The sequence below is a fragment of the Phalacrocorax carbo genome, chromosome 6 (genome assembly GCF_963921805.1).
Source record: "Phalacrocorax carbo chromosome 6, bPhaCar2.1, whole genome shotgun sequence".
NCBI classification, from domain to species: Eukaryota; Metazoa; Chordata; class Aves; order Suliformes; family Phalacrocoracidae; genus Phalacrocorax; species Phalacrocorax carbo.
The window spans coordinates 25,334,083-25,355,305 of NC_087518.1; the positions used below are offsets into that span (position 1 = coordinate 25,334,083).

At 37.1% G+C, this 21,223-nt stretch overlaps 1 protein-coding gene across 2 annotated transcripts in view; it reads left to right on the forward strand.

Annotated features, from left to right (window-relative positions):
- Positions 1 to 21,223, forward strand: part of NUP210 (nucleoporin 210) — a 73,320-nt gene that overhangs the window by 17,681 nt on the left and 34,416 nt on the right. For both annotated transcript variants that reach the window (XM_064454303.1, XM_064454302.1), the window contains exons 4-15: positions 1,531 to 1,627; positions 3,760 to 3,910; positions 5,681 to 5,813; positions 6,634 to 6,792; positions 7,271 to 7,339; positions 7,643 to 7,749; positions 8,563 to 8,703; positions 9,960 to 10,097; positions 13,795 to 13,950; positions 16,990 to 17,188; positions 18,477 to 18,622; positions 20,845 to 21,066. In XM_064454303.1, the coding sequence (XP_064310373.1) occupies positions 1,531 to 1,627; positions 3,760 to 3,910; positions 5,681 to 5,813; positions 6,634 to 6,792; positions 7,271 to 7,339; positions 7,643 to 7,749; positions 8,563 to 8,703; positions 9,960 to 10,097; positions 13,795 to 13,950; positions 16,990 to 17,188; positions 18,477 to 18,622; positions 20,845 to 21,066 (1,718 nt within the window). The remainder of the gene's footprint in view (positions 1 to 1,530; positions 1,628 to 3,759; positions 3,911 to 5,680; positions 5,814 to 6,633; positions 6,793 to 7,270; positions 7,340 to 7,642; positions 7,750 to 8,562; positions 8,704 to 9,959; positions 10,098 to 13,794; positions 13,951 to 16,989; positions 17,189 to 18,476; positions 18,623 to 20,844; positions 21,067 to 21,223) is intronic.

The following is a 21,223-nucleotide window of genomic DNA, read 5'->3' on the forward strand; positions in this document are numbered from 1 at the left end:
GCCTCTGATAGGTGTAGCGTGGAGACAGCTGCTGCCCTCCATGCTGTGGAGATAGCTGGTCCTGTCATGAATGAGAGAGACCCTGCATCATCTGGGGAATGCCCATGATAGTTTGTCTTTGATAACCTGACCTTGCCCTCATAGTGAGAGACCCCAGCAGGACCCAGGACATCCAGGTGTGGTGGTGGTTCAGAGGCTGCAAGGATGGTTTCATGCTTTTGTAACCTGTCTGCTGTGGCACTGGCTGTGTCCAGGCATAGGCTTTCCACAGTGCAACAATGTGTGTTTCTTTACTGGCCCTGGTACTTTCCATTGGAGCAAAGCAAAAGAGTGTAATACAGCTTTGCAAAGCTAGAGCATGCATCATTAAAGAAAGTTAGACTGTATGCATGTTAAATAACCCAGTCTTGATCAATTTTGATTAAATTGCCTTGTGTTTTAGAGTTTTGTGCTTAAAATCCTATTTATTTGGGATTTGGAACTAACTGCAGTAAGTTGTATAGAAATGGGAGAAACAACATAGGCTGTGAGTTGCATTATCTTGTCTTAAAATATTTTTATTGCTTAAAAATGTCATAAACCTTTAAGGATAAGAATTTGAGAATAAATTTGCTTTGATTCTTACTTTATTAGTATAGGCATGATGTCAAAGGGAAGAACACAAATTAAACCTTATTTCAAAATATAGTAAATACTGGGCTTTCGGTTCCGTATTTATTTGTCTCAGTGGACACTGCCATTCGCAGCAAGACTCATCTTGAAGATTGCAAAATGTTTCAGATTAGCAGACCATTACACTTAAATGTAGTAACAATCTTTGCTTTCAGTCTGTTTATTTAAAAATCCCTCTTTTAGGGATATGATTGATGCCGTAAAAAGCCGAAATCAGGACTCAGTAGTCTGTATGACTGTTAAGCAGGTATTCTTTATTGCAGCGCTGGACGCACAGGGGATCGCTCCTCCTAGTCTGTGTGCCTGCACAGGGTTAGTTGCATAACTTATGTAAGCTCTACATACATATTAGTTTCCCAGAGAAAAGATATACATATTCATTACTTTTCTGAGAACTCATTATCATATGCAGATGTCCTTTGTGCATGCCTGTTGGTGTCTCTGGGTGGTCGTCAGGGGTCTCTGGATGAAGGATCTACTCTTCCTCACTGTGTCCACTAGTTAACCTTTGCTTTCATGCAGGCTCAGTTCTGAGATCATGTATATGCTGTCGTTGAGGGGTAGTCTGTTCTAGTTTAGTGTTAGCTCTGCAGTTCCTTATCTTTATGGTTCTGTACATCTGCTTTTCTAAGGTCAAATGTTGTAATTGTAAATTTTTGTTTAGGCACTTCTTGTCCTGAAGCCTTTCTGACTCCCCCAAAGCAACAGATTTTAGTCATAACAGTTCTAGCTCTATAAAGCTCTATAAAGCTCTAGCTCTATAAAGAAATTTCCTACAGGAAAAAGTCATATTTGTGTTCCAGGAAGACTCTATGCTTGTTATTTGTTCTTGTTTTAATCTAATTGTTTGATTTATAGGAAATACTTTCAGCACACTGGCAGGGTTAGTCTTTGACTGGACAATAGTAAAAGACACAGAGGGTGATGGCTTCTCAGATTCCCACAATGCATTACGGTAAGTTCACTTACTTTGTTCTCAGAAGCCTTGTGTACATTAAATTTGACGCGTATAAGTATTTCCCCACATCTAGGCAGTTTACTGAACTGATGCCTAAAATAATGCTTATGAATCAATTGTTTCAGTTTTTTTTTTTAAAGTGCTTACTCAACAGCCTGGGTACTGTCATCCCTGTTTAACAACTGGCAGGATTAATGAGCGTCCCAGGTAGTTCTAATCCAGCAACCAGAAATAGATGGAATTGTTGATCTTCTTGAAACACCTGTGCAAAGGAAAGATTTATCAGTAAGACCATTATTTGGGGATTTCAGCAGAGATTTTTTTTTTTTTTAATTTTATTTTTTTCTCCTGTATTTGTTACCAGACCATCTTTGGCCTTTGTTTTGGAGGTGGTTTTTGTGGGTTTTTTGATTGTTTTGGAGTTTTTTGTTTGGGTTTTTTGTTTTGTTTTTTTTAATTTTATTAAGCATGTGCATTATGTAGTTTTACAGTGTTGACTTCATTGTTCTGTTCTTCAGTGGCTTCAAACAGAAATTTGAATTTCCATCCTTATTGAACCCAAATTGAAGGCTATTTAGCAGTACCTTGTATGGGATATTTTTCAAGTTGGGCTCCAAGAGTTTTATCTTTGCACTGACACCACCTGGTGTCAACACACCAGGATCCTGTTACCTAGCAGTATTATGCTAGTATTCATCATATTCGTGATGTTGCTGAACACGAACATTGGCAGAAAAAATGCCTCCCTGATATATGTGAGTTTGACTAGACTGCAAATACATGAAGCATGGGTTTTTCTCATATAACAGTTTACAGACACTCCTCAAGTGTAGCTTTTGTCAACTTCCCAAACATATAGTAAGCTTGTAAGATGAAATATTCAAACTCATGCTTCAGTTACTTCAGAAAACAGGTTCCAGCAAAACATAGGTGGATTGTGGGACATAAAATAATGTAGGAAAATATATCTTTGTTTTAAAAACCTGGCTTTATTCATATGATGAATCTATGACTAGAATGTGGCGAAACAAGTTTTTTTTAAATAGCAGAATGGTTAACAGTTAACTTCCATCCTAAAACCTATATTCCATATACACTGGAAATGGGCTGGGAGCAGAAAACAAGACTCTCTGCTACCAGGTAAACACAAACTCCAATTTTGTAGCCTTAGAGAAACAAACACTCAGCATTACCTGAGGAAAGCCTGTTAAGCCCATAATATACTTGAAGCTGCAGTTGTGAGTGCATGACCCCTAACTACAGTGAGAGCCAGACAGTGTGCTCATTGTTCTGTGGGACTCGTGGTCCAAGTCCTAGTCCATACGGAGCTTTTTGTTTCAGTATAAGTATTTGTTAGGTGATTTTAACCAAAGTAATACTGATATATCCTCTGCTGTTAGCACAGCTATGATAACATAAAAATGTCCTAATAGTGTTACAGCTTTGCAAAATAAATTATAAACTGTCATAAATATGTTAATAACTGTTTTCAATATGGCTGTATTGATTTTGCTGTGAAAGTGCACATAAAGCCAAACAGGTCATGTGCATACAGAAGCTGGCAACCTTTAAAACATGGTCCTCCTTCAATTTCTGTCCTGTTGTTTACCCATTCATGGCAAATTCCTTTCCTTGCTGTTGTCACATCTCATTGAAATTTCTACCAGTTACTACAAGTATTCTGCTCATAGATTTTTTTTTTCATAGTCATTTATTATATGCATGCTAGCTTCTTCATATAGGTCGAAGTTCTGTTCTGGTTTGTTAAGCAGTTGCTTTTATTAACATAAGCTTAGGGTCTTTCACATCAGTTGTTCCACAATAATCTAGAGAGTTTTTGCAGTCTACACCTAATGTAAAAACCAGAGGGATCATTACAGACAATGTGTGCAGTCTTCTGATATCTCTTTAGAGCCCACAAACAAACTTCAAACAAATTTATATCAGCCACAGAAATTAGCTGCAGATATCTTCAAGAATGAGTAAAATTTGGATACCTTGTCCCGGGCAGATAGCTTAAATTTTCTTAAAACATAGAAATAGCTGGGAATAGATGGTGGCGGTCTTTTTCTGTGGATTTACAAAAATTGGTTAACAATTTTCTGTTCACTTGCCGGTTCACCTTTCAGTATACTCAAATTCTTAGAATCCACTTATATTCCACCTTCCTATATATCGGAGATGGAAAAAGTTGCCAAGCAAGGAGATACCATTTTGGTGTCTGGAATGAAAACAGGCAGTTCTAAATTAAAAGCAAGAATACAGGAGAGCGTCTATAAGGTAAGAATCTTATAGTATTTTTTTTTACTGTTATTATTATTTAGTCTTATAGTCCAATGTGATAGGAGTACTATAAGTTTGCACTGCAGTATTTTTCCCGTTGTGGATAACAGTCCTGCATCTCTGTCTTTCTGGTTTGACTCTGTAGCCTGTATCATAAAAGATGACAGTGCTACTTTTGGTCACTTTGAAAGGGCTGGAGTTGGATGCAGTTACCTTGGTGCAGTTACCTAACCTGGGACAGTGCACATGCCAGAGGTTGTTTCTAAGCTTAACTGACAAAAGGCTCTGTGGCAGAGGAATACATTTCAAATACTTCTGTGCGATTTTATTATTCCTGATATTAATATTATATATGTAACTAGAATCATGCTGGGTAAGGCATTGGCCCTTTAGCTCTTTTTAAAAATAACCAGCTAGAACACTTTAGGTATCTTTTTTTTCTCCAATAAATAAATAGCTAGGAAATTATTGCCATATTGGATACACCTTTATTTCCTGTTGTGCTTGAAATGAGTGTCATATGAATACTCTGGTATTATCTAATTCTACCTCATCAGGTTCTGGTCTCCAAGGAAAGGGCTTTGGGATCAGAATGTTAATGCTACAAGGGTATTAAACTACAGTACTGGCGGTCTTCCCAGCTGTTAGGTAGATCTGTTTCTTTCTTTGTAAATTGTGGTGACAGTGTTCTTCGTTTAACTCTGGCAACAGAGTTGTTTTCTCGCTTAACAGAATTTACAAGCACGTGAGAGAGTTTTTAATGGGTTATTGCTTACAGGAACACTTGGCGTTGTGCTGGTATCAACTTAATAGTGCATCTTAAAAAAATCCTTGTATAAAATGATTGGTTTTTTTCTGAAGTTCATCTCATATCTGTAGCCTGGTTTTGCAGATTTGCATTACTACATGTTGTACTTAATGTTTTTGCTTAAAGCAGAATTGCCTTGAACTATCTAACCCATACCTGAAATATTATCTAAGTGTATGTAATACTAGTAACTATATAATACTAGTAACATGGCACAAATAATAGTGCACGTCAAGAATTCTATTTTTTTACAGTTCCACGTTTGATTGTGCTCAATATAGTTACTCTACATTATAGCAGTCTGACTTTTTATTTTTCTTGAATGCTTGTAGCTTTTTTAATTTTCTGGTTTAATATTTATTTTTCTAATTAGTTTTGAGATGATACTATAAGTGAAGTAGAAATAATATTGTTCTGTTTGCAGTTTTTCATGGCTTTTTGGTTAGTAGTTCCTTTAAATCTTTCACTGCTGCCAGACTGCACATTTTCAGTGAACATCCCTCAAACAACTGTAATAGAACTTACGCAATTATCTGTTGTATTCGTAATTTAATAGACCTATGAGTTTGATACAGATTCCTCAGTAAAGTTATAAAGGAAGTGTTGTCTGGAGGTACCATGTTTTACAGTAGGGGAAATAAATTTCTAGGTGTTTGAATAGTCACTGTGTATCTGTCTCAAGTTTTTCTGTATTCTCCAGAAAATTGAATGAAAATTATGTCCATACAGACTTGATTTTTTTTTTTTCTTCAGCCTTACACAGTAAGAACAGAGCAGATCTCTCTCTGATTCATTGTCCTTTGCATTTTTCTGTTGTGACAAAATTTGAGGTGATAATAAAGAGCAAATTAAAGCAAATAATATTTTTCACTTATAAGTTATCACTGCATGGTCTGTTTCAAACAAATGAACTGCTTTAACTGTGGTTGCTTTTTCTTTTTTTTCCCCTCACTCAATAGCATGTACCTCCTGCAGAAGTCAGATTGCTTATTTTGGAAAATATCCTTTTAAATCCAGCATATGACATTTATCTTCTGGTAGGAACATCAATTCAGTACAGAGTTCAGAAAATAAGGCAAGGGAAGATTACAGGTTTGTCCTGAATTGTTTTGGGTTTTGGTTTGGCTTTCTAACTGCTGAGAAGTTTTAAATTGTTTTTAAGCTGTGTTGTTAATGTTTAGTACTATTTTCCTAAACTACATGATGTTTAGTTTTTTCTCTCAAAAAAAATTTTGTCTATAAAGGATATACTCTCGTGATATAATCTTTGAGATTTGATGAAGGTAGGGGTAACTTAGAATGGGAGCTAACACTATCATTTCAGATATACTCATTTATTTCACATTGACTAAGAAACCATGTCTGACTTTCATAGTTAAATCAAATTTAGATTAGCAATTTTTCAAACAGAAAACGCTTTCTTGACAAATTGATTTGCTCCACTTCTACAAGTGTGTGTTAGCTGAGTTTACGTCCATTTAAAGGTGTGGAAGTTTGTAACTGCATCTGTTGCTTGCAAGGAGCCTATAAACTAGATAAATGTTTTACTTGTCTAGTAAACTAGTCTCACTACATCAGCTAGTAGTGCAGAATGGAGCGGCAGAAACTGTCAGTAACTCTTAGAAAGTAATTTGACCACTTTTGAAGCTGGGAAAGGATTAGATGTTAGGTCTAAACAGTGGGATGATATTAGTTGGAAATTGCAGCTTCAAAGAAATGAAAGTTAGGCAAGAAGCTCATATTGTGCGTGTGTTGATAAAATCATACGTACGCTATTTCTACAAGACATTAAAAATACTGATTTAATGTGTGTACTAGGCATCTGTAAAAAATAATCAGCAATAATCAGCAGCATCCAAACACTGACACATTTGCTATCATTGTTTCATATGTTGTCTTGCTTTCTGTACAGAATTAAAGATGCCATCTGATCAGTATGAACTGCAGCTACAGAACAACGTACTAGGTCCTGACGGAGATCTGTCTTGGCCAGTTGCCAAGTTGGACCAGGCAACATCAGTTGTAACAGCACTGCAGCAGGGACAGACTAACCTCATACTTGGGCACAAGAGTATCCTTCTTAGGTGATGCTTCTCCATCTGGATCTTTGTGGCAGGAGACAAACTTTCCACGCTCTGCAACACAAAAAGATAAAATTACCCATATTTGTATCAGTAGTCTTGAAAATCAGGAGTATTTGATGGATCCGTAAGAAGTAGCATTGCTGTGAATTCAGTCTCAACAGAGCTCCCTGATGCCTTGAAACGTTCTAAGAAATTAGGTTGTCAAAAGATCAATTAAATCATGTCTGTACCCACACTCAATGTGGAAATGTGACGGAGCTTTATTTAATTTCAATATTTAGAGCATTATATTCCCTAGTGGAATTTCTCTAAAGTGCTCGCTGTCTTTCAGGATAGTGAGGATGACGTTTATTTTCAATGTGCAATTAGCTTTAAATACTCAAAGAGGCACAAGGAGCCCCAGGAACAAGCTGATCTTTACTTGACTTCTGTTGAAACTTTTCTGTTCCTTTACTGAGACTTCAGGTATTCGCATGCAAGGGGTTTCCAGACTACCAAACAGCACTATCTATGTTGTAAATCCTGGGTATTTAGGTTGGTACTGGCTGCAGTTTTCCCGATCACTTAATATAATTTTTGTCTTGTTTTTGTGTTGATGTTTTTCTGTGTGTATATACACGCTTCCATTTCTCATGTTACTTTTCATAGAAAAGTAATTTTGTTCATAAAAGTAGCTCAATGTGAAATAGGTTTAGTGGTAAATATTTATTTTCTTTCATCTCTCTATTCAGCAACAATGAAGGTGCATCTTCAGTGTGGGCACCAGAAGCAAAATGCTTATATCCGTTATATAAAGAGGCCGTTGATTTGTGCTGTTCAATATTTCCTGTTTTGTAGGGTTTACAGTTCATCCAGGTGACAGATGGGTCCTGGAAACAGGCAGACTTTATGAAATTACAATTGAAGTGTATGATAAATCAAGCAATAAGGTGTATTTATCTGATGTAAGTGGAATGTTGATATACTTCTGAGTGTCTGTCTCCTAAATCCTGCCTTTCTTTGAAATTAGTTGAGCGGTTTCATATTTACCCTGAGTTAGGACATTTCATTTTTTCGCTTTATTTTGTTGTTTTGTTTATTTTTTAAATAAAGCACTCTGGGTGAGTGCTCTCTGCCCATTGGAGTATAAGTGCTGTAGTAAAAAACTGGAAGAAGTTGGACAACACACTTCAAATATGTAGCATACGCATTGCACTGGAAATTGCAAACCAGTGTAACTCCTGGAGAGCAATACTAATACTGTACTTTATCTCATCAATTCCCCCAAAATATAATATTGCTTTTCAGAATATTGAGTTTCTGTGAGTGTTACTTTATTTGCACTTACTTGCTTCCTGAGATATAGATCTGAGTTTCAGCTAGATCTCAGAAGAAATGTGCTATTGGGGCAGTATATTTGTATGTTCTTCCCCTTTTGTGTTTAAGAATGACAAAATCAAGAAATTACTGTAAAATATGAATGTAGTAGTAGTAGTAGTATAAATATTGGTACTTTTCATGTTAAATTACATGTTGCTGATAATTTTAAAAAATAAATATTTTCTGTGGAGTTAATGCTGTATCTAAAAGATATATGATCTTGTTGAAAGACTGAAAATTTTGTAGGGAAAAGTTCTTACTCAGTTGCAGATAATTTTCTTTGAACTGTTATTAAACAATTGTTTTCTCATTGATTTCTTGCTAATATGTTTATGTCTGTCTGTACAGTATTAATGTAAGCTACCTGTGGCAATATCTATTTAATGTTTTGATTTTAGAATATCAGAATTAATACAAAGCTCTCCAAAGAATATTTTGAGGTGCTGAAGTCATCTCTGAATGGATCATATCATTATGTGAAAGCAATAAAGAAGGGTCAGACCATTATTGATGCTGCACTGACATCAATAGTAGATCAGGTATGTTTTTGTAATAATTATTCTGCTTTATTGCTAGGCCTAAAAATTATCTGCTTGTGCAATAGTGACTTAATAGTGACATAGTAAAAGGAAACCTAAGAATTATGTGTGTCTAAGCCATCTTTGTTTAAACAGATTAAGAACCAAATTCTAAAATCCTTCAGGAAAACTGTCAATTAAGTAAACAGAGGATTTGCTTAAAATAAAGACTGTGGGACTTTGCTACTGAGTGTGTGGCAAACACCTGTTAAACTAGTGGTGCACAGCACTGATTTTTTTTTTCATGGCAGATACTTATGTGAGCACATATCGTATCCTTGTGCTGGTGCAAAGGTCTTCTCACATTCTCTGAGTGAATTTTACAATTTATTATGGTAGGATCGTCAGTGTCATACCCTGGCCTTGTTCTGCATTCAGTTACATTTGGAAAGTTTTCTGTCATTTGGTAAGTGATGTTAAATGCTGGAATGAAAATCTGCCAAATATATCAGCCTGCAAATTTCTTCAAATTAATATTCATTAACTTTCTGCTAGTTGGGCAGGCTGCTGAATGTATGGCTAACTAGGGCACGTGGTGTGAAAGTGATTTGCTTTTGCTTGAAACTTGGAAAATTTCAACACTTCAACCCATTTGCTGTGAACTTGGTTTAGTGTTTCCTTGAGTAGGATTTAGTAGATCCTTGTATATGGTAAGCCATGTTCATTCTTTGTGTCAGAGAGGTACTCTTCAATGAAATGGCAACTGAGAGCTGTTAAAGTTTTCCTTCAGAACTCCGGTAAGAAGCAGGATATTGTGCCAGAAGCTTATGGCATTACAATTACAGCAAAGTTGTAAAGGCCAGTATTTCGGGATGAATCATGGAATGGGTCTTTTAGGCTGAGTTTCGTCTTCACCTGCTACAGAGTAGAATGAGCAAAGAGTAAATGCAGGTGTGGAGTTACCGAATTAGTTCTCTAGATGGGGTTTCAAAAACTACGAGTAGTGAAGGTGCGTATTTCGTATTGCTGTTTGCCTTTTAAATTAATGTGGGCACCTGTATCTCCATAGTAATATTACTTATTTAATACAATAGCACACCTTGCTGTGATGAGCTGACTATTTGCTCACAAGTAACACTATTTATAAGTGACCCTAAATAGTTGCTTTCCTTTCTCTCTGAGATACTTTCAACAACTTGTCTATACATAAGGACAAAACATTATTCCTAGGAAGTACTATGGTGTCGTTTATAATACTGTGCTGTTGCTTTTTGTAGGATGGAGGTGTTCATACGTTACCAGTTCCAGTGCGAAACCAGCAAGATGTTGAAATATATGTTCCCATAGTTCTTTCACCCAGCATTTTGACTTTTCCTTGGCAGCCAAAAGTAGGGGTCTACCAGTACACCATACAGGTACGCCAATGAAGTATCTAAATACAGGAACTATTGCTCAAGTGGGCACAGAAAGGCCTGTAACAACTTATATAGAATTGACTTTGGATACTTTGGGCACAGTGATATCCAAAACTTTATTTGGAGGAATCTTGTTGGATGTTAGTTGCAGGACTTAATGTGTAGTTAGTTTAAAAAAGCACAAAAAACCTCAACAAACATAAAAACCCTACTGACTTTTACATCTTGGCTTTCACTCACTTCCTCTTTCCCTCATGTATACGCTGCACACGTACACACAGAGTGGTTTGAAATTACATAAAACATCCTAGGTACAAAGCTTAATAGTAATAATTTGCTGCTGCAATTTACTGTAAAGAGGTTGAAGTATGGGAGTATGAATTGGCCTGCGAGGTGACTGCAAAAAGGGTGTGAAAAGATCAATGAGCAGCACCCTATCAACCTTTGGTATCAGTATCCTTCACTCCCCACGCATCTCATGCGTAAAAAATGATAGGGAGAGAAAGGCCACAGTCTAATTTACAGTATGCCCTTCTAGAGGGACTTTTTTCTTACATTTCTTATGTGTGTCTTCACTCCCATGCTGCTTCCATACACTTCATGAATCAAATGGCTTGTCTTCCAGTATCCGGAGTATAGTCAAACTGGAGAAAAGAACATTGTGCATCCCCAGCCTAGACTCTCACCCCAGTACAACAACATCCAGAATCTGCACTCAAGTGTTTTATGCACAGTTCCTACCTCTCCCTTTTAACATGAAGTAGTGCTAAGTTTTGGGTATGTCTTTGGGTAAACAGTGTACAAAAAGACGCAGCAGGACACATGTCTGAAGTAAACAAATCAATCTCATAGTGACAAAATTGTATTTTCTAGTGTAAGTCTGAATTTAATGCCACTGAGTTTAGTGCTGTCATCTGTACTTTTAATTTCTGCGGGATTAGAGTTTGGTTTAGTTCACGCTATACCCAACCACACCAGCAGAGTGTAGTAAAAATTCTTAGTACAAATACACATTGTCAGTACTTCATCATATCTTCTGCTAGAGTTTTCCCAGTAAGGGAAAGTGAAAGAGGTGTGAAACAGAAAACCACATTTACAGTTCTATACTTGTCTCACCTTATCTTGCATATATCATCAAATATCTCACTAGAGGACATTCTTTTATGTTACTCCAATAATCTGCATCAGTATTTGTACTTTACTGTGATTTATTTTTCATTAAAAACATAAAAACTTGTTTTCTCCCAACATGTACATCAGTTTGCATTTGTTGTAACAGAACATTTTCCCAATCTGCCCATTCAACAATGCTAGTTGTTTACCATAGCACACAGCTTGACTGTTGTTCCTGCCTGTAGATTAGTGTTTGCCTCCTACTCAGTAGTTTTTGAGTCAGGCTGTTTTAGATTGGTGAATATGCTTCTTATGAAAGTAAATTGAAAGGGAATTTTGGATCTAGCCAAGTTCTATTTATAGCTCAAGTAACTCTTTCCAGCTGGTATTGGAATGACTTTTAAGTTTTACTTTGTCAGTTGTCTGGTTTTGTGTTGGATGCTTTGTTCATATTTGTGCTAATAAAATGGTCTCTGTTGCAAGTAAAAAAAGAAAAAAAAAAACAAAGGGATGTTTTCTTCCTTCCAAGCATTAGAGAAGTGCCATCTTCATGAAGTTAAGTACGTGGAGGTTATTTTGCGTAGTGAGGGCATCACTGTCACTGGTAACAGTTTGTGGAGGTCAGCTAACCGTCTATGGATAATGATTAGACTGAAAGAGAAGCTGTTTCACCTTTTCTCTCCTCAGTGCAGACTGATTGTTAGAGAGAAAAATGTAGTAATGCATCTGGTTTGTATGGCAACAAGATGTGACTCTACAGAATTATTAAAAATTGGATATTTTTATTTTATGTTTTTCTGCTCATTTCTCTGATTTAATTGAAAATATCTTTACAGAACATTCTGAACTTTTACATTCTTTAAATGTTTCTTGCAACATCCCGTGCATCTCCTTCTGTCACACACTGTTACCTATTTAACCATTTGTTTTTGTCCGGAGCCCTTTCTGTAATCGGATTGTGCATATGCCCGTGGGAAGGGAAAAGGGAAATGACTGTTCTTTTGATTATTCCCTCCACAACCCCCCTGGTAAAATTTATTAGCTAAGCTCCTGCATAATTTAGATTTGTTTATTTTCCACACTGTCCTTCTAGACAGGATTTATCATCTTGGTTCATTTTTCCTTTAATTATGAAACCTATTAGAGGAAATGCTGAGGAAGTTAAAGAAATTAAAATACACATAAACAAAAAAATTGCTCCAGTGTTCACACTTGTTTTACTCTGGAACTCTGACATTTATTTTGGAGTGTAAACGTCCTTTTTTTTTGTTTGTTTGGTGTTTTTTTTTACTTGTTTTAGTAATGCATTACTCTCAGTTTACCTTTCTGCACAGTATTTGTCTCAACAGACACTTCTTACAGCTCACAATAAACGTGTTTAAAACCTATACATTTAACAGCATTGTAATGATTATTTTTCTTCAGTAACCAGTATTACACATCTAGGAGGACAGTACTCCGCTTGTGTTGGCAAAATATTTTTTGGCGCTTCACTTTATAAAGTAAGAACCTGCAGCAGTTACTACCCTGCCCTGACTGCCAGGTGCTCATACAGTGGGTATAATAATTTGTCTCTATTGATGTGGATAGTAGTATCAAGTAACTAGTTCTTACCCTTCTGTAGAATAATTCCACACACTTTTGTGAAACAGTCCTTAAAGAGCTGGGAACTCTAGGAAGAGGGTGGGGGTTTTTTTGTTTGTTTGTTTGGTGTTTTTGGTTTGTTTTGTTTTTTTAATGGGAATCTGCATCATAAACCTTGAGGTTATAAGTTTGGCAGTTACTGACTCCTTCTTTAAAAGCCATTGTGGGAGTGTAGCCTGTACATTCCACAGACCCTCACAGTGCTTGTGGCAAGAGTGGGCAGTTTCCATAGGTGCCTATCGCTTATTCCATGACTGAGCTGTTGCTGGAGCAGCATGTTTGCTCAATGGCTGCAGGTAGATATGCTGATTTTCAGCATAAAAATAAAGAAGTAATGCCAAGAAGAGAGTGACTATTTTTTTCTTTTTTTCCCCTCTTGCCTCATTCCCTCCCTGCCTCCCATCTTCTTTTCTCTTCCCTTTAGATCCCTTAAAAATTCCCATTGAAAGAAGCTAGTAGGTACAGTGTCAGGTTAGCAGCCCTGAGACCCAAAATTAGCAGTTTGGCTGTCAACAGCAGAGAAACAGTGGGAGTTTTCAGAAGTATGATAATCCCCTGTGCCAGGCCTCTGGTGTGATGATTTGTAAAATGCTCTGCTGACTCTACACACTATCAATCACTGGGAGTTGTGAGCATCAGACATCTGCAGCTGCGAGAGAGTTACTTGGATTAGCAGCACTGGTCAACACATAGAATATGTGCAGGAAGAAAGCTGAAATTAAAATGAATGCAGGGTAGTAATCGTCTCATCCCTTACTTCACCTTGCTTATTTGAAAGTTCTGAGGTGTTATTTTATTTTTGTATTTCCTCAATAACAGCATTGTCATTGCTCAGTGTGTCTGTGGTTTTCATGCACGATATTCAAAGGCTTGACAGTTAAGAAACATGAAAGCTATATGCTTTATAAAGTATTTGAAAGATTTTCTCTCTGTATTCTAGGCACACGGTGGAAGCGGAAATTTCAGCTGGTCCTATTCTAACCAGGCAGTTGCTACAGTGACAGTCAAAGGAGTAATGACAACTGGAAGTGATATTGGCGTCAGTGTTATTCAGGCAATTGATGTTCAGAATCCATTGCATTATGGAGAAATGAAGGTAAAACTCTATTTTACCCTGGTCACTCTTGAATACAGCTTTCGGAAACAACAAAGAAGCTGAGAATGCCACAGGCATTTCCCTTTCCAAGATGTTCCCAAGACAGGTTTCCCTGCCTGCCCTGTGGCAGGTTAAGTGATCTGTTTCAGAGTTTGTGCTTCTGGAGATTCAAGCTCTCTTTACCGCATTAACTTTACTCCCATTTTTACCCCTTCCTGATTTCCTTGGCAAGTCTTCTTCCTTTTTGAAAGTTTTGAGAAGAAGGAAGTAGTAATCTACTACTGGCCTAGCCACCTAAGCAGACAAGCCAAGCTAAAAATGCATTCTGCAGGGTAAGAGGTGGGTATTTTCCCTCAATATAAAAGGATGACGTATATGATCAAGATGCACGAGGAAATTCCTGTCTGGAGAAGGGGCTGAAATAAGTGCAGTGCCACATAATGAATCCAGATACCAAAAAAAAAAATCTTTTAGGAAAGTTAGGAGAAAATGGCAATGAAAAATGTACTTCCCAAGAGGGATTTTGCGGTCTTTGTGCAAATGATACCCTGTTCTTAAGTACCTTGGTCAGGAAGATCAGTGTGTGGTATTGAGTCAAGAAAATACAGGAACAGTATATGTAATGGCCCCACAGGAAAGTGTGTGCAAAGACAAGTGAAGAAGTTGCTCTGGTTAACACTGTAAATCTACAATCCTAAATATTTTTTCTAGAATGTTATTGATTTGGAAATATTTCCTTGTGTTCTCTGGACACAAATAATTTTCCTTAATGAAACTGTGTCAGTGCTTACTCTGTCTGTCAAGCTGTTAACTGCCAGACCTGTAACATGGTAGAATAGAAGCTAAAAGTAAGTAGTACTGTGGTGTATATTCTCTACTGTGAAGTAGTACTACTCTGCTACCTTCACAAATTCAAGCATTTTAATCTATGCTTTAACTCTCTGCCTTTTGAAAAGAACTAAGCATTGGAATGGAAACCTGACAGAGAAGAGGAAACTTGCTCCTGATCTCAGAAAAACTAAGAGATGGTGTGCTGAGCACGTGTGACTAAGCTGGAATCCAGAGGCTGTGTTTATCTAACTGTATGGTCATAAATGAAATAGGTTTGTTTATGCCAAGCAGATGCTATTGAGGCTGACAGACAACCTCCATCTGGCTAAGGCTTTATAAAGGTGATGGTCTTTTTTTCTGAGGGAGCACAGAAGTTGATTTAGGAAGCATGTCTTACAAGCCCTGGGTCAGTGCACCTTCCTTCCAGGGTACATGCCAGTAATTTAGCAGCTGGTGGGGAACAAGCTGATTGCATCAAATATGCCTATATTAGCTATATCGTAAGTTTTAAGTATTCCCGTTTACAGCACTGCCGTAATTGCTCTACTGTACTTCTGTTGCACCAAAGTCCCTTTTGACAAAAGTGTTAAAAATGTGTTTGGTCAAGACTGCCAAGTCTGTCCCATAATGAAGAGAGAGCAGATATTTTTTTTTTCCCTCCAAAATACCTGTGTTTTGGGAAAGATTTCTAACCAAATTTTACTTGAACAGCTGCATCTACTAATGCTGGGGGTTTTTTGAGGGGCAAATTAGCTTGGGTATTTTGCTCAAATTATTTATGTCAATTCTACAAAATGGATTTAAGAAGTACTAAACTTTATGCTTAAAATAATGACTTAAATCCTTAAAATAATGACACAAATTAAGATTTGTGCAGAATTTAGTTTACAGACTTGCTCTGAAATTATTCTCTGGACAATCCAGGATGCTGCTTTTTAGCAGTACAAGAGTTACCAGCAAGGGGTACAGGAATGAAGAGTTTTCAGTTAAAACTTCTTATCCTCAAACACAAGTCAAGGCCTGAAGACAGAAAAAATACTTCTGTCCATGTGAGCTTTCAGAGCAGTGTATTGCACAATCTGAATAGGTTATTTTTGAATGCCTTTGTTCTTGTGTTAGGAATTGCATTCTTCATAAAATAACTCTGAAGTCTTCTATTTACTGACCTCACTTAGTAGGTTTTAGGAATAGTTAACGATGTTCCACAAGGATTACAGTTTTAACTCTGTACCACATGGTTCAATATTCTATCCTGAAGCCATTTGCAGACGCTTAGGAAGTTAAGATATTGCAAATGAAAAGCTTTGATCATAGAGATTGTTATGAAATATGTAGTCAGTCAGTGGTGGATTCTTTCACATTAATGGAAAAAGTAGCAAATCAGAATAACAACACAGTTAAAGCCTGTTCATCAACATATGAGCTGTAATAGCATGCAAGATATATTTCTGCCAGTCTTATTTCTGAAAGTAATCCTTTTGATTTGAAAAGTATCCCTCACAGAAAGATTACTTGTTGAAGCAGGAGGTTGTTAGATTAGGCAGTAGATATTTGTTTGCTTATTTTAAATTTCTGACATATTAGCGTGGGGAAATGTTGAGCCCTGGACACTTTTAAAGATGTTTTGCCAACGGAAATGCAAGAAAGAAAGAAAGGGGGGGAAAAGCCATTGAGGAAACGTTTCAGTTATTAGTTTCCTCACCTTCTGCACACCTGCTGCTGTGAGTGATGGAGGCTGGGGAGCATTGCTAACTATATCAGGTCTAGCTCAAATATTTATGCTGTGAAAATCAAGGTTGGATACTAAATCTGTCCCAGTTGGTGACAGTACCTCCTGGAGATATTGGGCAACCTAATTCACACTTTAAAATCAACACAACCGGAGAGAGAAGTAGCAGTAAAAGGATCACCAAGCTAATGTGAACTTGGATTATTATAGGAAAAGAGCACTAAAATAGTAGCCAGCTTTTCCTGGCCCTTTCTGATACCTTTCTGCTGCAGGGAAACACAAAAGCAATGTAGAATCTGAGAAGAATTGTTTCCAGCCATCAGAGGGAAGTCAGCAGCTGGGAGAATATACAGCAGGGCTAATTAAAATGAGAGCTTATTGAAGCCTATTTTTCTTTTCTTTTATCTTCTTTTTTTTCCTGGTACCTTTTTGTGGGGTATGTTCATACACCTCTGTCCTGTGTTTCTTTCCTCCTTCAGGTGTACGTAACTGAACCTAGTGGGATGGAGTTCACACCATGTCAAGTTGAAGCACGTGTTGGCCAAATATTGGAGCTGCCCTTGAGGATTAATGGCCTAACAAATGTTGAAACAGGCGAGACAGTCCCACTGAGTGACTGCTCACACTTTGATCTAGTTGTGGAAGTAGAAAACCGTGGTGTGTTCAGGCCACTTCAAGGTGATTTGACCCCCTCCCTGTTTTGAAAATTAAATTGTTAGTAAGTCACACATCTTTAAATGACTGTATCACTTGCTGCGTACAGTATTCCCACAGAGGTGCTTAACTTCAGAGGTGAGGATCAGAGTAGTTTTATTTTGAGGATGTATTTACTTTTTTGTGCAGAACTTTCTTTTGGTATTTTTGATGTTTTGGGGGACTCTGAAAGCATTTTGGCAAATATTTTCGTGGATAATGTATAGTCTCCCATATGTCTTTCTAGTGATTTAGTAGTTTTAATATGCTTCTGTAACAAAGCTGATGGGTTTTCTCATAAGAGGGGTCTACATGTACTGTGTTTTGAGGTAGCATTGGAAGACTTGGAAGAACACTAAGATTAATAACTGCTTTGCCCGAATTGTCCGGCAGTACTTTCAGTTCTATAAAGACACTGTTCATTGTTTGTTCACAAGGGGCTAATAGGATCAGCTGCTTAAATTTTGCCAAAGCTCTGTCACTGTTAAGCTTGTTGCTTTAAGAAATGCTTCGTATCAGGTTTATTAAGAGTACGGAGTATGCATGTCATTTTTAAAGATTGCCATTGACGTTGCTGGGCTAAGTGGATGCTGAGCAACATGCTTGTTTCTGTCTCTAATGAATTCAGTACGTTACTTAAATGTGCCATGAATTTTTTTTCAAGTATCTCTTGTATGGAGGCTCTTTCCTTTGCTATTAAGCCAGTAAAGCCAGTCTGCATTGTACCATCTGTTTGCCTGAGAGGCAGCTATTTTAAATGTCACTATGTAGCATGCTGCTGTACTGTTTGGGAGGGGTCTGTTTTTTCTTTTTTTGAAACAAACTCCAAAATGTCATCTAAGTAAGCAGAGAAATTTCATGAAAATACCTTTCCTTTAGCTAGAGGAATGATGTATTGCCTACAGTTCAGGTTGGTCTGTGCAGGAAAGCTTCTCATTTGTGCTTAATTACAAGCCAGTTTCATTTTAGAACAGCAAGATTAAATATTCAATAAGAGTTAGAAGTTATATTGGTATGTACCAGAGTAAAGACTCATATCCTATTTAGGACAGTATGAGAATAAAGAGGTTTGTGAGACATGGATACTTTGGTAAGTGTTGGGTTTGAGATGAAAGACAGTAGTGAACATTTTTACCCGTTTGTTTGGAGAACACATCTCTATCTACTTCTGATGGAAATGCTTTTGTCAGGAAAAGCCGTGTTGAACTTGAATTAAAATGCCTGGGCATTTCTCTCCAAATATTTATTTATATATTTTTAATTTATGTGACAGGAAGGCTTAAGCCAACTGCTGATTTTTGTAGTGGAGTGAGAGTGAAAGCTGAAACTCAAGGATACACAGCACTTGTTGTTAGTTACACCCATGGTCATGTCCACCTCAGTGCTAGCATCACCATTGCTGCTTATCTACCATTAAAAGTAAGTCTGTTTTCACTGTTCCTGAAGCAATCCATCACTTAACATGTCTTCAAATAATAAATACCAATTTGATATTATGTAATGAGTATGTTTAAAAAAATTGGGTGGGTGGTTAATTCACAGGAAAAAATTTATGGACTCTTTTGGGGAATTGTGCTTTAACCCTTTCTCTGTGGAGCATATATATAGTACAGTTTGCCTACATGGACATTGCAAGCCAATTGTAGAGGAGTGAGTAGTGCACTAGTGAACTAATAGACTGTTGCAGCTTCTAAAGTGGGAAGTGAATTTGCCCATTTTTTACACTTTTGGCAAAAGAATCACAGCTGCTGTCATCTGAAGAAATACACAGGACAGTAATACGAGTCAACCCTCATCTGAGTGAGGATGTCTGTCTTGCTTTGCACAGCACCCCTGAATAATTAGTAAATTACTTTTCAGCAGACTCTAGATGGGTGGGAAATTGTGAGAGTCAAATTTTTGTTTCTTGGCTGTCCATTATAACTCAGTAACAGTTAGCTTAATAAGGGGGCAGTCACAATTCTGTGTCCATAATGGCAGATGGGAGTAGACCTAGCTTATAATTTCTGCTTTCACAGTACTTAAACTGATTTTTGCAAGCAGGCAAAGCTGGCTTGCCTGTATGGCAGTGAAAATATGCTCTTTTTCCCTACAAATGGGAGAAACATATTCCACTGTTGAACAGTTTGCTAAAGAAAGCAGGAAGAGCAAACCTGAGTGTAGGGTCTATACATGGAAATACGAAGCAGTATGCTTATGTTACCCTCATCTTCAGAGACCTGGTACTGAATCTGAAAAGCTGACCATAGCTTTCCCCCCCCCATATATGTAACAAAAGTTTGTGCAAATCTTACAAATTCGTGACTGTAATGATGATTCTACTTTTTAAATATGACTTTCTGTCAAATATCTTAAATAGCTAAGTATAATTATTTGAAGATGCTGGGACATCCTAAGCAGACTGTAAGCTTTCTATTATTGGCAGCAATGTAAGAGAGAGGCGTAGTCCCTTTAATTAAGAATTTTTCCTGTGTATGGTATCATTCACATTTATATTGGCAAAGCCCCTTGAGGTGTTGTAATACTGCTTTTCAAATATCAAGTTGAATGATTCTAGGGTACTTAACAGGGCCAATACATGGTGGCAAGGAGGATAGTTTAAATGCACTTAAAAAAAAATATCTGTGCTTAGATATCTTAGGAAAGAACTTTTTCTTTGAAGTGCAGAACAATGATTTCCACATTTTTCCCCACCTTTCTGTAGAATGAAATATTTATGATACCCAGAAATGGAAGGCAGAAGGCAGAATTTTTCTGTCAGTTATCTATTTAAAAAAAAAAAAACAAAAAAAACCCAAGAAAAAACCCGCACACGTAAAAAGTAAGAGAAAGATAGACAGGAGTCAAAGGACAGGCAGACACTTGAGGCTAAATCTTGCAGTTGTCCAATGGGTTTTTACCTTTATACTACAAATATAACCAGGGAGTAAATGGGAGGAACATTCATGCCAACCCTTGCCTTCTCTCTCTTCCAACCAAAATGCACCTATGGAAAGAGTTGAACCATTCTTTATGTTAGCTGCTATTTCTTTCCTGCTAAACACCTAAGCAATTTGATGGTGTGGAACACAAGCTACAAATGGTTATTGCGTATTAAAATGTCAGGTTAATTTCTGTGATGACAAACAGCACAGGCTGTCCCAGTGATGCACATCAATGTAGGATTTGTTTTAGAGGTTTGAAGTAGAACTTGTGTAGGAGAATAATTACATGCACAGAACTGTGCTGTAGAGAGCACTGTCAAGTGAACGTAAAATTTGACATTATTTCATTCATTTAACATACTGTCTATTTAAAAAATGTAGAATATTATCTCTCTGAAGAGTATATTAATGGTCTTTCTCTTGCTGTAATTCTTCATGAAAGAGATGTGATTAGAGTGTAGTTAAAACTTCTCTTTGGATCTGTGGGTTCCATTGAATATAATCCAACTGGCCAGAATTCTTGTAGGTGATGCTAATTATTTTGGTACAACTCTGTTCTTAAGTAACCATGCTTACAAAGCATCGTGTGGGAAAAATCATAGCCTAATCAAAGTAACAAAGATAGCTTTTCTATTAAGAAGGAATTTTCTTTTTCAAAGTACAACCAAACTATGTATAAATAGAATAATTAATTTGTAATTAATTAATTCATTACAGACTATTGATCCTCCATCCGTTGCTTTAGTGACTTTGGGTTCCTCTAAAGATATGGTATTTGAAGGAGGACCTAGACCGTGGGTACAAGAACCTTCAAAGTTCTTCAGGAACATCACTGCTGAGGATGCAGAAAGTATTGGTCTGTCTTTATTTGGACCTCCCGCATCTCGAAATAACATCCAGCATTGGGTTAGAGTGTCTTGCAAAAGCCTGGGAGAGCAAGTAAGTGCCAGAAGGTATTTGTATGGCCCTCTGCCAAACACTGAGCTAACGTAACTGAGAACAGGCTTCAGACAGATTTATGATACCATATACCTTTTATATAACAAGTAGTTTTTATAATAAGCCAGTAAAGAACTTGAGTAAGTGTATTGTTTAC